The 16,395-nt window shown below is 40.3% G+C and overlaps 1 protein-coding gene across 6 annotated transcripts in view; it reads left to right on the top strand.

Annotated features, from left to right (window-relative positions):
* Positions 1-13,693, top strand: part of LOC146985345 (septin-7-like) — a 125,353-nt gene extending 111,660 nt beyond the window's left edge. For all 6 annotated transcript variants that reach the window (XM_085778271.1, XM_085778273.1, XM_085778269.1 and 3 more), the window contains 5 exons: positions 5,954-6,005; positions 7,735-7,860; positions 10,312-10,447; positions 10,893-11,038; positions 11,431-13,693. In XM_085778271.1, the coding sequence (XP_085634397.1) occupies positions 5,954-6,005; positions 7,735-7,860; positions 10,312-10,447; positions 10,893-11,038; positions 11,431-11,470 (500 nt within the window). In that variant the 3' untranslated portion in view covers positions 11,471-13,693. The remainder of the gene's footprint in view (positions 1-5,953; positions 6,006-7,734; positions 7,861-10,311; positions 10,448-10,892; positions 11,039-11,430) is intronic.
* Positions 13,694-16,395: the final 2,702 nt, after the last annotated feature.

The raw sequence follows: 16,395 nt of genomic DNA on the forward strand, positions 1-16,395 counted from the left end.
TTTTTGTTTCCTTTGTTCTTTTCACCTAACTTGAAAGTCAACCCATAAGACAAGCTTTTACCGAGTGTTCACTGTGATCCAGAGTTATTGCAACGTGAGTCTTTCTGAGCTTCAGCAGCTCATCACAGTTTTTACTGAGATCTGGGAACAAGGTGACGTCACTGAGCAGTGAGATGATCATACAGGTTGTAAACAAACCAAACTAGCTTTACCTTCACCAAGAGGGTGATGAGCATGAGTCAGGGAGGAATCCATTCAGCTGTGGAGTAGGTCTGAAGCAATTACTAAGCTTAAGATTTTTATATCTCCATGTCAATGGCAGTCAGAGCCAGAGTTTGTTTTCCGTCCATCCATCCCATCGCCAGGACACCTGGATTTAGAGATGTACCCTGAAACTAGTCTTAGTAGAGGAGGCAGACATCTAACAATTCTGTTTTGGCGTATGTCAGTAGTGTTGCTAATAATGACCTACTAGAACTTCAACAACTACAACTACAGCAAGCAGTGCGTCAAACAGGTTTTGCCAACTGGGGTGTTTGTTTGAAACTTGTATGGTTGTGTGGCTGCTCCTTTTTGTTGCTTCATTAAACATTGTGGTGACTGTGGTCCCAGATCTCAGCAATTACACAGGAGATAATGTTTGTTAAAGGGATAGTTCACCCAAAATTCAAATTTCACTCATTATCTACTAGGGGTGGGAGAAAAAATCGATTCACATAGATATCGCGATATCTTTTTTGACGATTTTTAAATCGATTTTTTTTTCAAAAATCGATTTTTGGGGGGATTTTTAAAAAAATTATTTTTAATATTGTGCATTTTACATACAGAGAGTCCAGGCTTAATGACCAAGGGTTTAAGTTCACTTTATAATGGAGTATGTTAATTTATAGGCTCCTACAGTATTTGTGTGCAGATAAATGTTAAAAATGCAGACAAAAAAATCGAGAAAATCTGCAATATCGTAGAATCGCAATTTCAATCGAATCGCCATCCAAAAAATTGTAGAAGAATCGAATCGGGAGAAAAGCATATCGTCCCAGCCCTATTATCTACTCACCCTCATGTCGACTAAGAGCTGTGAGAATTTTCAGAGTCCTCCGTGCCTTCTCTGAGTTACGGGGGGGTCCGTCCAGCAGTATTTGTCCATATAATGGTTGTCAATGGATACCAACTTTCTTCGTCCAAAAAGACACACCAAAAAACATCCAAATACCTCCATACTGCTCGTCTGTAATGTCACTCTGGTATTGAAGCCCCGACATGAGAAATTGTTCCGCCGGTCAGTGCAAATCACACGAGATTTGCACTGACACAGGAAGAGCAGTGAACTGAGACACTGGGAGCTTCCGCTACAAACAAGCTTAAAATATAGACTTATTTAATTTTTTTCGGAACAATTTCTCATGTCGGGGCTTCAATACAAGAGGGACATTACAGACGAGCAGTATGGAGGTATTTGGATGTTTTTTAGTGTGTCTTTTTGGACGAAGAAAGTTGGTATCCATTCACAACCATTATATGGACAAATACTGCTGCGTGGACCGCCCCGTAACTCAGAGAAGGAACGGAGGACTCTGAAACTTCTCACAGCTCTTAGTCGACATGAGGGTGAGTAGATAATGAGTGAAATTTTAATTTTGGGTGAACTATCCCTTTAAGTATAAGAACTGAAACTGCAAAAACAAGACCATGGTTGTAATAAACGAAAACTATCCCCCAAAGGTGCATTTGACAGCATTCGCTCGACGTGTATCTCTAAATTTCCCGTCAGTCTGGTGTTCTCACGAGGTTCAAGCTCTCATACACTTGGTTGTTTTGTCCCAGGTCTGATGCTGTGAATAGTCATGGAGAGAACTAGAGCCTGTTTGGTGCTGAAGCTCCTGCTGCAGTAGAAACATCACTCTAATACGGTGGTCCCCTTCTTTGCTCCTGTGCTATGACCTGAAGCAGTGCCGGTTTATCTCAGCCGTGCTCTACCACACTATTCAGCTCACCGTGTCATGTTTGAGTTGAATTAGTTGTGTTGGTGCAAGGTGAGAAGGGTGTGTAAGACTCATGGTATCACCGGACCAAGGACTGGGATCCACCATCCTAACACATTGCTTATAGGTTCATGAGCAGTTAATGGTGAGTGAGCGTTTTTCAAGAAGGGCATGTAGCAGCTCATTTAAGTCATCAAGATAACATGGGCTTGGTATCATGAATTCTCACTCATTAGCATAGCTGGAATTTTAATTTAAGTATTTTAATGGTGTTTGCACAAGAACTCCTGCATACTTAATACACACTTGTTGCATGTTTCAAATAAACAGTTGTTTGCTCTTGATTCATCAAACCAATGCAGTTCATCATCATCATGGCCTAAATAAACTCTGCTGGTAGATCAGGCTCTCCGGCTCAAAACACCTGATGAATGGAGACTCTAATGTCCAGATCTCGCTGATTGACAGACACAAACTGAAGTGATGTGGATTAAACGCATGAAACTGAAGTATGCATCAGGTTTTTTCTGCCGTTCATCAACAAATAAGATATTTACAGTTAGCTGTGACCCTTTTTATTTTTCCCATGATCCTTGACCCTCACGTAGGTCCTCCACTTGTTCCCTCATTGAGACTGTCCACAGCTGGTCATGCATAGATCCTCATATAACTCCCCCTCCAATAACCACACTCCCTCTACAAGCCTCTTAAGCCAGTTAGCTTGGACACATGCAGGCAATGGTGTTGATCCGGGCCAAATCTGGGCTGAACATGGGATTGGTTCCGGGTCCAAACCGGGCCAGGTCTGAGCCATAATATACCCAGCTGCTCCAGACCCAGATTTAGCCCCTCCCCCTCCGCTGGGCACAGACAGTAACTGAAAAACCATACCCCTCCCCCCCTCCGTCAGAGCTGCCCCCTCTAGAAGAGACAGGAGGTGAATGGCTGGCTTGGGATGCCAAGGGGCGGGACTTCTTAAGTTTCATCAATGGTAAGGTGTCCTCCTTATTCGCTCCCCTGATGACGATTGACTGCCATTCGGGGAAGGCTAACCAATGGGAGCTACGTATTTGATGATGAAGAGGAGGTTGAGATCCACCACACACATCCATTACAAGAGATTATCAGTCCTTTTTTTTTTTTTTTTTTACCAAAATCCCATCTGACCGTGTAACCGTGTCTTTGTTGTTGAGATGAGGACTCACAATCATCTAACTGTGCAATGTTGAAGAAGACTGGTTGTGTTTACTGTTGTCCGACCAAGACCTCCTGTTTGTTTTAACTATGTGGCGTCTGTGGATCCAACAGTTACGGGCTGTGATCAGATAGGAGTGTTTTTTCCCCTGCTTCAGTGCACAAACTCAGCTGTGAGCCTCAACGATTGTCATTCTCGTTGTGTATCACTCTCATCGTAGTCGAGTGGCAAACAGCAGCTTGTGTAAAATATGCACTAAGATCCTGTTGGATCCTGTTGGCTGCAACATATTAGCCACTGAGGTTAGATGAAGACTCAGCAGTACTGAGCTAATTATATCTTATTTAAAGCTGCATTAAAGGGATACGCTAACATTTTTTTCGTGTCTTGCCTCACTCCCGAGTCCATGACAAGCAGATAGACACCATCCTTTCGACTGTGTGTGCAGTAACAAGGGAGATAGAGCCCATATCGCCCGTAATTAGCTTAGCTCAAACGCTGGAAGTGTATAGGTAGTGTTAGCCTGCCTCCTACCCAAGCCGAAATCAGCGGTCAGAAGCTGATTTCATTTTAGCTCTAAACTCTGTAAATATATCACTTTATCGACATTTCAAACATTTTTAGGTGAGAAGTAGCTGTTTAGATCAGCAGTGTGTCGTTAATTTGTCTAAATACCAGCTGTTTACAATTTTTTTTCGACGAATTTGGCGCTACTCAAGCTAGCCGTTGTGACCAACGCAATTTCGGCTCCTTTCACAAAATAAAACACCCGTTGCCCTTTACATAGTACAGAAAACCATGACGATAGAATTTGTGCCTTTACTTTGAAATAGGAAGCTAACCTACCCTTGATGTAGCTAGCTTGAACCAAAATAAACTGTCTTTGCTTGAACCCTCCGTTTTGACCGATCTGGTCCTGTTACCGGCATTTGACCGCTCAAGATGCCTTACTGGAGAGTTTTGTCAGCTCTGAGACGAAGATCGGCCCGCCGGTTTCCATTTAGAGTTGCCGAAGAGTGTCTCTGATGACTTTAGGTGGAGGCAGGCTAACACTGATACACTTCCAGCGTTTGAGCTAAGCTAATTACGGGCGATACGGGCTCTATCTCCCTTGTTACTGCACGCACAGTCGAAAGGATGGTGTCTATCTGTTTGTCATGGACTCGGGAATGAGGCAAGACACAAATAAAAAAATGTTGGCGTATCCCTTTAAAGCTTTTCATTATGAAGTGGATCAGATCTCTGTGGTTTTATGGCCGTAATTTTACTTTTCAATCCCATGGGCCTCGTACATGTTGCTTCTGTAGCAGCAACTGTTTTACACATCCAGCTCTGAGAAATACAAGATGAAGTGATATGACTGTTGGTGTCGCTCCTCTCCTCTGCAGATGTCCTGTCTGCTGCTGTTGAATCCCTTCCTGCCACAGTTTCTTAGCAATAACACTACATTTACCTGTTTCAGTGCACTGCTACATTGGTTCTACTGCTACAGCCTTATTTGGTCGAGTAGGACCACTGGCTCACGTTGGCCAATGGCTGAAGCCAGAACTGGACAAAGTCCACAGCTCCATGACTTGAGTCACAGTGCATAATCTCCTGCTCAGATATCACACCAATACAAGTGAAAGTTTTAAAGTCAGATTTTTTACTTGATTTTAGAAATGTATTCAAAAGTACATTTACAGAACCTGATGACAAAGGTCAAGGTCACTGCACAAACACAGTTTTGGATCCACAGTCTGTTCAAGTACTAGGACCACATTAAGGGCAGAAGAAAGTTGTTATTTTACAAGAAATGAATATGCAAAGTTGTTTTGATGTTGATGAGGTAAAAGATGAAGTATCTCCTTATTTATGAAACCTGTACTGATGCAGAACTTCACAGGAGGCTTCATGTTCTTTGTTTTAAAGCTTCTCGTATTTCTTCTTCAAAACAACACGTACTGTATCCAAAAATTACAACTTTATTCCCACAGTACTTTTTTTTTTTTTTTTTTTTGAAATATTATGAATTTACTCCCAAGATTAAGACTTGACTCTTGGAAATTCATATTTTCTTACCGTAAGGTACAAACATGTCTTAGAAAATGGTGTGAAGTTTTAGTGCATCATGCGAAAACCATCCTATGTGATCATGGCCTGACGTCTCGTTCCCTTTGCTGCTTGTCTCTGTTCATGTGCTGCTCCAGCTGATAGTGTCGTCTGCCTTTTTTATTCTGTTGCTTTAAACACTGAAAGTCCCTCGCTCTCAGCATCCCCCTCCTCTAATGAATGAATGAATGAACTTAACATTATGTAGTGTGATATGTGTGTTCCTTTTGAGACTAGTAACATTGATTTTTACTTGGTTGCGTTTAACTTATGCTGTTTGTCTGATTTGACTATTATATGTTTTACTATGTAAATAACACACACTACTGTTGAGTTGATTTTACTCACCACAAACACAGTAACACAGTGTTACTACTGGGACTGCCTCTGTATGTGAACACATAGCCTGACAACAACCACAGCATACTGACAGACATTTACTCAGAGTTGATTTCAGTTATTTTAGCACCTGTGAAGCTCTGTTGTGATGTGTGGACAAACCTCTGTAGATGCTCAGATATCGATGCTTGCAGTTCGTTTCTAGTTCAGTTTCTCCTCAGACCAGTTGACCATTGCTCTGATGATTCTTATGAGGAGTGGTGGTGTGTAATAACTTGTGGTATCTTCGTGTCTCTCCTCCTTCCTCCCTCTCTGTTCTCCTCTCTCTCCCTGTGTGTTTCAGTGGAGAACGGGGAACACTGCGACTTCACCGTGCTGCGCAACATGTTGATCAGGTGAGAGACATTCACACAAACTTTAACATTTAAAATCCTGTGATGAATGAAACAGTTTTTGTTGAGCGTGAAATATTTTATTGCTGTGGCACATATCATTCCCAGTAAAAACACAATGTGCTGCATAAAGCCTGAATTATCAAGTAGGTTGAAACCACAAACAAGCAAACAGTTAATCAAATGCATTTAAAGTGATAGTTCACCCAAAATTCAAATTTCACTCATTATCTACTCACCCTCATGTCAACTAAGAGCTGTGAGAATTTTCAGAGTCCTCCGTTCCTTCTCTGAGTTACGGGGGCTCCGCGCAGCAGTATTTGTCCATATAATGGTTGTCAATGGATACCAACTTTCTTCGTCCAAAAAGACACACCAAAAAACATCCAAATACCTCAATGCTGCTCGTCTGTAATGTCCCTCTTGTATTGAAGCCCCGACATGAGAAATTGTTCCGGAAAAAATGAAATAAGTCTATATTTTAAGCTTGTTTGTAGCGGAAGCTCCCAGTGTCTGATTTGCACTGACCGGCGGAACAATTTCTCATGTCGGGGCTTCAATACAAGACGGACATTACAGACGAGCAGTATGGAGGTATTTGGATGTTTTTTGGTGTGTCTTTTTGGACAAAGAAAGTTGGTATCCATTGACAACTATTATATGGACAAAAACTGCTGCGCGGACCCCCCCGTAACTCAGAGAAGGAACGGAGGACTCTGAAAATTCTCACAGCTCTTAGTCGACGAGTCGGTGAGTAGATAATGAGTGAAATTTGAATTTTGGGTGAACTATCCCTTTAAGTTGGAATAAAATGCAATCAATAATACATCAAAGGTTCAATAAAAGCAAGACATGTGAAACTAATAAGAGGAATCAAAATAAAATAATAAAGTCAGACCAGTGAATAGGATGGCTGGAAAGACCGGCTAAACCAGTGGTTCCCAACCTTTTTTGGTTCATGATCCCATTTTGACATCCCAAATTTCTGGCGACCCTGCGATCATGTGCAGTCTCGTGATCGCAGCCGTCAATCAAGATATGCCAGCTCAGATATTTTCATATGCTGCATTTCATTTGAACTCAAATTTATATTTGAGAAAGTGAAAATATAGAATACAGTTGTTTAAGATTGTGTGTGGTGTTATTAATCATAATTTTAAAAAGAATAGTTGAAAAAATGCTTTTATCAGTAATTTCTTTTAATCAATTACTAGACATTTCAGGCGACCCCATTTGAATTCCATGCGACCCGACGTGGGGTCCCGACCCCAAGGTTGAAAAACACAGGGCTAAACACAGATGATACAAAAAACTTTGATTTGAGTTGATAATACCCTACAATTAGATTAGATACCACCAACAGTTCAACAAGCAGGTAAAGAGTCAAAGGCAATTAACAACAGATACAAGTGGCTATAAGTGAATACAGCTCTTGTTTACTTGTAGCTGTAGTTAACCTTTGAAATAAAGGAAGGAAAATGTATATCTGTGGTTGGTTTGATCTGAGGAGGTGGTGTGATTCAGAGGAAGCTGATTGTCCAAAGTTAGATCTACAATGTGGTATTTTGATATTTAGTCATTCACCATCTCCTGGTTACTGCTACTGTGTTGAATAAACTATTGATAGATTTTTAAACTAATAAATAAGGTGAATGAAGCTAATCTTGTCAAATGCATTGGTAGGTTTAGTTTTGTTCTGAATTCCGTGATTCATTTCTTTTCTTTTCCACAGGACACACATGCAGGACCTGAAGGATGTCACCAACAATGTCCACTACGAGAATTACCGCAGTAAGAAGCTGGCTGCCGTCACCTGTAACGGAGTGGACACTTCCAAGACCAAGGGACAGCTCACTAAGTACGGCCTCGCTCATTAATCAGATGACACAGATCTTTTAGACGTTGAAACACTCCAGTCCATCTTGTTGCTACAGTAAAAGTCTCAGCTGGAGAGACTCAGGGCCCAGCCGGCTGACCTGGACCACCACCAGGTGACACTGTTCTAGTAATGCCGGCTTTAAAGGGATAGTTCACCCAAAATTCAAATTTCACTCATTAGCTACTCACCCTCATGTCGACTAAGAGCTGTGAGAAGTTTCAGGGTCCTCCGTGCCTTCTCTGAGTTACGGGGGGGGTCTGCATAGCAGTATTTGTCCATATAATGGTTGTCAATGGATACCACTTTTCTTCATCCAAAAAGACACACCAAAAAACATCCAAATACCTCCATACTGCTCGTATGAAATAACCCTCTTGTATTGAAGCCCCGACATGAGAAATTGTTCCGCCGGTCAGTGCACTGACACAGGAAGAGCAGAGAACTGAGACAATGGGAGCTTCCGCTACAAACAAGCTTAAAATATAGACTTATTTAATTTTTTTCGGAACAATTTCTCATGTCGGGGCTTCAATACAAGAGGGACATTACAGACGAGCAGTATAGAGGTATTTGGATGTTTTTTGGTGTGTCTTTTTGGACGAAGAAAGTTGGTATCCATTCACAACCATTATATGGACAAATACTGCTGCGCGGACCCCCCCGTAACTCAGAGAAGGAGGACTCTGGACTCTGAAATTTCTCACAGCTCTTAGGTGACATGAAGGTGAGTAGATAATGAGTGAAATTTGAATTTTGGGTGAACTATCCCTTTAACCACCATGCCCCTCATGTTTCTGAAGAGAACAAAACATTTCTGAAGTGAAACAAGGCCAGTCTGCAGCGGATTTCCTGTGGTTTAAAGTAGAGTCTGGAATCAGGAAACAGTGTTAAATTTAAGAACTGACGTCACCTTTGAGATTTCTAATCGTCAAAAAAAAAAACTCTTGGAGGACATTCAGTCATTGTTGAGCTAATCGAGACAGTTTCCGCCTGTGTCACCTCTTTGGTTGGTGTTGCTGCTGTGTAGTTCAGTGTATAGCTGCTGCTCCTCTGCTTGGAGGGGAAATGATCCAGCAGGAAGTGCTCAGACTTCCAAACTACATATCCCCCAGGGGACAATAAAGTGAAACTAAATTGAACTTTTCTACCAAATGGGAAATGCCCATACATCACCTCACCAGAGAAAGCCCCACAGCTGGTGGTGCTACTGGGGAAAACCCTGCAATTTAGTGTTTTCTGTCTCACGTCCACTTCTGATGACCACTGTCCCCAGTCCACTTGGCCTTGTCATCTATCTATATCTGTACATCCTCAGCTCCTTGCTCCTGTAGAGGATTGAGTTCATCCAGCTCCCCTCTCTCTCTCTTTCAGGCTTGGGCTTAAGTAATAACACGTAATGTAAAGATATAAAAAATGATAATAAAACAAATAAAAAAAATAGATGTCCAAGTACCAGCGACAGCCAGTGACCTCACAGAACACTGGTTTGGTCTGGTGAAAGCAATGCCTCCAGAACTTTGTGAGGACACAAATATTCACTCTGACTCAAGGACAAACTTTGGTGGTTGAAGGTCAAAGGTCACGGTGACCTCACAAAACAGTTTTAGTCTTAACTCAAGATTTCACACAGCAATTCTGACCAAATTTCACACTGATAGTTCGTACTCTGTAAGGTCAGGAATAAACTGAGATGTCGCCTGAGAGGAGCAGGTGGTTCTAGGCTCAAAATGTAAAATCTGCACTTAATTTTCATTTGATATTATTTCATTGTTCATTCACTCATTTATTTATTTTTATATTCGATCTCTCCTTTATTTTTCACTTTGGATTTGGATAATGTCTAGGGATGTCACGATTATAGATTTTCTTGGTACGATTGTCAGAGAAATAATCACGTTATTACAATTATCACAATTATTATGCAATTATTAATTTCCCAACACTATGTATTATGTAAAATCAAATATAGTCTAAATAATTACGAAGCTATTTATTTACACAAAATATTTTAAGTATCTATTAATAAAGGACCAATTACATTCCCCAGGGGAATTAATTGTCATCTTTACCAAGTGTTTAAGTTTATTTTAATCTTTTTTTTTAATTACAAATGACGTGCAAACTTTTAAATTCCTACCGATTCAGTGTTACATTAGGTAACTGGACCAGTATCTGTGCACTCACCTTTACTTTGGCGCACATGATGGTTCTGACATAATCTTTTTTGGAAAGTGACGGTATTTAGGAATTTAGCGATAAATTAATTGTGGCGTTTAATACCGCGATTAATTGTGAAACCAAGTAATCGTGACATTTCTAATAACGTCACATTTATATGATTTCATAATCCTTTGTCTATATGAAAATGAACGCTATATTGTTTTGTTTTGTTTTGTTTTTGTAAAAAAAAATGATTTCCCTGGTCATCAGGAGTCCACTGGCGCAGATGGAGGAGGAGCGCAGGGAGCATGTGATGAAGATGAAGAAGATGGAGGCAGAGATGGAGCAAGTCTTTGAAATGAAGGTGAAGGAGAAGAAGCAGAAACTGAAGGATTCAGAGGCCGAGGTAAGTTTTGAGGATCAGTGTGTCCATGTTTTTGTTTCTTTGTTTTTTCAGGTAGCACCATTAGAGTACTGGAATCAAGACTTAAAAGCTGATTTTTACTCAAACTACTATATTTTCAGTAGTGTTTTAACCTGGTTCTATGATGTAGGTTTTAATCAAATCTAACCTGAAGGTAAAGGCCTGATCTGAGGCTGATTTAAATAGTCTGGAGCTCTGGTTATCTGTGTAGTTAATAAAAATGCACCTTTCTTCTTCACCAGTTTGACTGTAGACGTATGCAGATGAAGACAGTGGATTGTGGTTGAAAGCTCTTCTCATGCTGTAGACCTCAAGTTAAATGTTTTTTGCTTCAGCCAACCAGTATTTTTCAGGGTCCATGTGCAGCCAACTTCAGCACACAAGCTGAATGTTTGAGACTGAACATATAAAACATTGTCGCCCTCAGCTGGAGCGACGCCACGAGCAGATGAAAAGGAACCTGGAGGCCCAGTACAAAGAGCTGGAGGAGAAGAGACGAGTGTTTGAGGACGAGAAGATCAACTGGGAGGCCCAGCAGAGAATCCTGGAGCAGCAGAAGCTGGACGCCTCCAAGTTAGTGACGCTCCCACTTTTAAGTAGCTGAGTGATCAGCCGCCCCTCAACCCACCAAACACTGGATCTGTTCATCTGATGTTTGACAGGATGCTAACACTTGTTACCTATTTGAACCATGCAGTTACAGAATCTGTTACCTTCACTGGCATCTAAAGGTTACCAGTTACAACAATAACAAAATCTCCACTTCATTCATACAGGAACCTTACAGTGAATATAAAGAATGTTTGCCCGTGTTAGTTGGTTTTTCACTTTTATTGCTTTTATGTATAATAAATATCCCATTGGCTTTAGATGACTTAACAATAGAATGATATTTCATTCCTCTCTGTTGTGGTAATGATGATAATGAAGTAATGTTTTTTTTTACACTCTTGTTTCTCACACAGGACGATGGAAAAGAACAAGAAGAAAGGAAAAATCTTCTGAAGAGCGACACAACCTGTTCCTTCAGTTTAACACAAACTCATTTTTTCCTCATCTTCCCTGAAGCTCACGTCTACTGTGGCCCTCAGAACACACACACACACACACGAACACACACAAACACACACAAATAAGATAAAACCCTCAACCCATTCCATAACATTCCCCTGTGTTACATTTAACTTGCACCACATGTGACATGGACGCCACCGTTCAGCCATGTCGACACATGCAGACGCCCACGTGCTTGTCTCTCTGCAGGGTCTTACTGTGTTTGTTGAGACTTTTTTTTTTTTCATTTTCTTGAGGAATGCATGTGTTTGTGAAAATCTATTTTCCTATATTTCCTGACAAAGAGGAGAAGCCCGAGTTCCTCTGAGCGCACAGTGCTGAGTAAACACATGGCAGGGACCATGCATAGCCATTTGTACACATGTAGTCGTCGTATGTTCTCTAGATATTGGTAGATATGCAGATAGACATACCGTCTCCTTCCTCAATGCTCTTTTTTTTTTTTATCGTTCTCAAAATTGTAACACAAGTGTTAACGCTTTGACACTCGGTCATAAGAGCTGTGTCTGTGTGAGTGTCAGGAGAAGGGAGAGTGTATGTGAGTGAAGGGAACCAGGTGGCAGCTTTGGAGGATGAAGTCACGTGGAATAAAGAAATAAGGCCAGGTCACACTAAAAAGTGACTCTGTGAAATCAGCCTGTCTTCTCAGACAGGTCATTAACAGGTAGTTAATTAGTAACACACAATTAGCGACACACTAGCCGAGCAGGAACGTTGCTTATGCTACTCAGACACTGTAGCTATTCCACCTAGTTTGTAGTTTCCCCACACTGGGCCTTTGCTTCCCCCTGGCAGGTCATTTATTCTGACTTAATGAAGGTGAGGAGCTTGATAAGTGTAGTCAATGGTACAAATACTATTACTGTAAAACAGTATGTGTGCTTACAGAGCTTATTGTCCCATAAGGAGTTCATCGTCCTAAAACAAATGCATCTTTTGAAGAAAGTAAACAGAACCACTTGAAAATGTCTTTGTACCGTCGACTCCTGCCTCACCTTTACATAAAGACCATTCAGAGGACATTAAATAGTTAACAGGTAATCATTTGTCAATTCAATTTTAGGATCACAAACTGTTTGTAAAGGTTTTTAAAACAAATCCTCTTTTGAAAAGGTGTTGAGCCTGGGCAGGGTTTAGACCGGATCTACAGTGCAGTGTATGAGCAGGTGTGTTTCATGAAAGTGGTAGATGCTGATCTCAGCAACGCAGGAGGAGAGAGGAGGAGATGGTGAGCATCTTGTCTAACAACAGCAGAATATTGTTATTGCAGTGTGTATTTCCCTTTTTTTTGAGTAGACGATATGCAAAAGCCTCGTCGGTGTCTACAACTTAACAGGTGACAGTGTGACAAAGATGTTTTATATCGTGATGTAAGTGATGGGTGTTGTCATAGACCTGAACCCTCATGTCCACATGTTTGTGACCAAAGGGACAGATCATCAAAAACAATGGATTAAATCTTTCTTTTTTCTTCCCTGGATCCCCATCAAGTGCAGCTGTTTGGAGAAGGTTAAAAAAAAGTGTAACTTTACATCATTCCACAACAAACCCTTCACTTTCCCATCAAGTCCAGGTCTGAGCCAATACACAGCCAGAAAAGTGGCATCCTTCAATAAACCTTTCCAAGAGTAGTCATGTTTTATTTTCATATGATGATGATGATGATGATATTAATAATATTATATGCACGGTTGAAGAGTGACTCCTTCCCTTGTAGTTTTCTTAAATAACTCATAGATTCATTGTTATTTTAGTATAGTTTTTCAGACTGCCTGCATTGACAGCAAAATGCTAAAGGGACAAACCTGAAACCTTCAGCGTAAATATTGCCTGTTTGGATTTGTTCAAGAAGGAAATCCGTATATTGTGTACATAGCAGAGGCTGCTCAGTGGCCTTTTGTTCTTGAGTTTTCTTATTTTTTCAGAATATTTTCTGCCAGGACTAACAACAGAACTTGTACTCTGAACAGAACCTATTATCAAAAACTCCTCATGAATACATGTCCATACATTTATACACACACATATACAGTATATTGTATACATCTATGCCAATGAGTACACCTTCTCAGGACTAATCCATTATGCTAGATTTTCTCTTTAAGTCCAGAGAAAAGAGATTCTGTTGTCCTATGAGTTAAAAAAAAAAAAGAAGTGAATTTTTCTTTCAAGTGCTTGTGAACCACTCGCCCTTCCAATAACACCAAGTTAAGATTTAAGTTTAGGTGGATTTTTTGTAATATTTTCTTTTTTTATATATGTACACTGTTTTCTGCTTCTCTTCTGTACATGGTTAATAAAATAAAGTTGACAAGGTTATGCTTTAAAACCGAGTGCAGGTCCTCTTTTTTAAGATTCACTCTTACAGATATCGACACACATCTGAAGTTATACAAAAGCCACAATAGTCAAGATATGTTTTCAGAGCTATTTACTACTTTATGAAGAACTACAGTGGTGCATGTTGGTAGCAGCATCATGGTGTGATGGGACTTCTGAGAACAGAATGACTCATTTCAATGTAAAGGGAAGTCCTGCACCACAGTGCATCAGACTAGGACAGTGTGGTCAGTGATGTAAACCAGAAGTGTCAGCATAGATTGGCATAGAGACACACTGTCTAACACCACTCTGGCAAAAATAGGCAGAGACACCAGCAATATCCCATAAAATTAACATATTGAATCTGAATATGACACAGGCATGAAAAAGTATAGATAGTGATGTATGTATATTTTCATTTCGGCCACATGTGGAGATTTTAGTTATGTTGAATGAGAAATTAATTAATAATGAAAATAACATTTAAGTAAGTATATGTAAAAAAAAAAATATTTACTTTACTTACAAAACAAAAGAGAGATACACTCTGAATCTTTTTACCAAGAACAGACTCCCTGTGTTGTGTGTGGCAGCTGATGTTGCTGAGCTGCTACAGAGAAGCGTGTCTCTCTGCTGCTGCCACCAACAAACAGCACAGAAACAAATAGGAGCAACAGTCATCACAAACAATGGTTCCATAACAAATGATTAACTCCAGTTCCCTCGGACCCATCATATCCTATCCTATCCCATTCTATCCTATCCTATCCTATCCCATCAGTCCCACCTCCCTGAATATCACCCATTCATACCATCACAAATCCTGGAGTAGAGAGATCCGAGATCAAGGGGTTAAAGAAATATGTACCAATGATGACCGATGACCTCTGGTTCAATTTCAGGCCAATCTTCGCGATATGCAGGCTTTGGTCAATCACAATGACAGTTACAGTTATCTCTTGACCCTAATAGATGCATTTTTAGATTGGCCTACATGAGATGTCGTTTAGCTCAGTAGGTAGAGCAGACAGCGATCAGATCCTGACTGGTGGCCGTTTGCTGCATGTCCTTCCCCCTCTCTGCCTCCCCATTTCTTGTCTCTCTCAACTGCAATTAAAGGCAAAAGCCTACATACAGGCCTTAAAGAGGAAATCAGCCCCCAGGGTTGTCAGGGCCTTTGAATCTGTTTTGCTAGAGAGTCAGAGCTCTGAAAAGTTACAGACTCAAAAGGAGTAAAGAAAAAAAAGTGTTTTTTCAACACAAATTTTAAGAGCCTGATGAAGAAACAGAGTTAAACACTTTGCCAACGGGGACAACTAGTGGTCGAACGAGGTATTTTACAGCCAACAACACACACAGTTACCACAAGAGTATGAAATGACCCCTGACCCCAGGTGAAGGTAGAAAACACTTTTCAAAACCTGTACAGTTCTTTTCCTCTCCATTACAAAGACAAGGTCAAGCTAAACTTAAAATCAGGGGGGCTTGGTGAGAATATCTAAATTGAAAAAAAAAAAGTAAAGTTTCAGCAGAGCTTTTCAGCCGTTTATCTGAATGCATTTCTCATCTACCCACTGTATGCAAACTTAAATGGTGAGCCTAGAGAGGCACTTTTCATGAAGCACAGTTGCAAAAAGTAGGTCTATCAAGTGGATTAATAAAAAAATTAAGTTTTAGACACTAGAGAAAGCATGTGTTGCTACAGTTACTGTTCAAGCCAATGGTGCGACTGTATCTACCTTTATTTGTTTATTTAATCGTTTATTTAACAGGGACAGTGCACGGCTCTCAGCCGAACCAGAATTAGCTGCCAGCTAAATTTCATCTGCAGTCCCTGGGCAGGAACAGAAAACATGAATCTAACACAGAAGCACATACAAATATAAAAAGATCATCACACAAGCAGCCTTTCAAACAACAACAAAGTACACACAATACAACACAACACAACACAACAGCAAGAATAAAGTGCAAGCAGCCTTTCAAACAACAACAATAACAAAGTACACACAATACATCACAACACAACACAACAGCAAGAATAAAAAAGATTGCAAGATAGTGAGCTAATGTAGAAAACATTCTGACTCAGAAACATCACAATCATATTTTTATGATGCCTGTAATTGTGTCAAGATTCTCACCACTTCAGGATGGTCGGCTGCCTATAATAACACATCGTCCAATATAATGAGATGGGATCAATGAGGGGAAATAGATCAGGATCATCAAAATAATCTGGCAGTGACACTCCCTCAGTACATTTATATTTGTACTCAATTTTTGCATTTCATCATACATTGGTTGATGAAATATTGTCTCTCTGTAAAAAAAAAAAATCTGCAATCTGACATGAGAAGGGCAGACACAATGTAGGGTCAAAGTCTGTTTCTTCAGCAAGGTTTCCTTCTCAAAAACCAAAAGGTAAAGTATGACTTGTAGGCAACAACCTTCTTTTGTCACAACACGAAACCATTTTGAAATGAGTTGGAGGAAATTTATCACGTCATTTTTTTTCATCTTGGTCCATCTAT

This window comes from Trachurus japonicus, chromosome 6 (genome assembly GCF_045865225.1).
Source record: "Trachurus japonicus isolate A0001 chromosome 6, Traja_1.0".
In the NCBI taxonomy this organism is placed as follows: domain Eukaryota; kingdom Metazoa; phylum Chordata; class Actinopteri; order Carangiformes; family Carangidae; genus Trachurus; species Trachurus japonicus.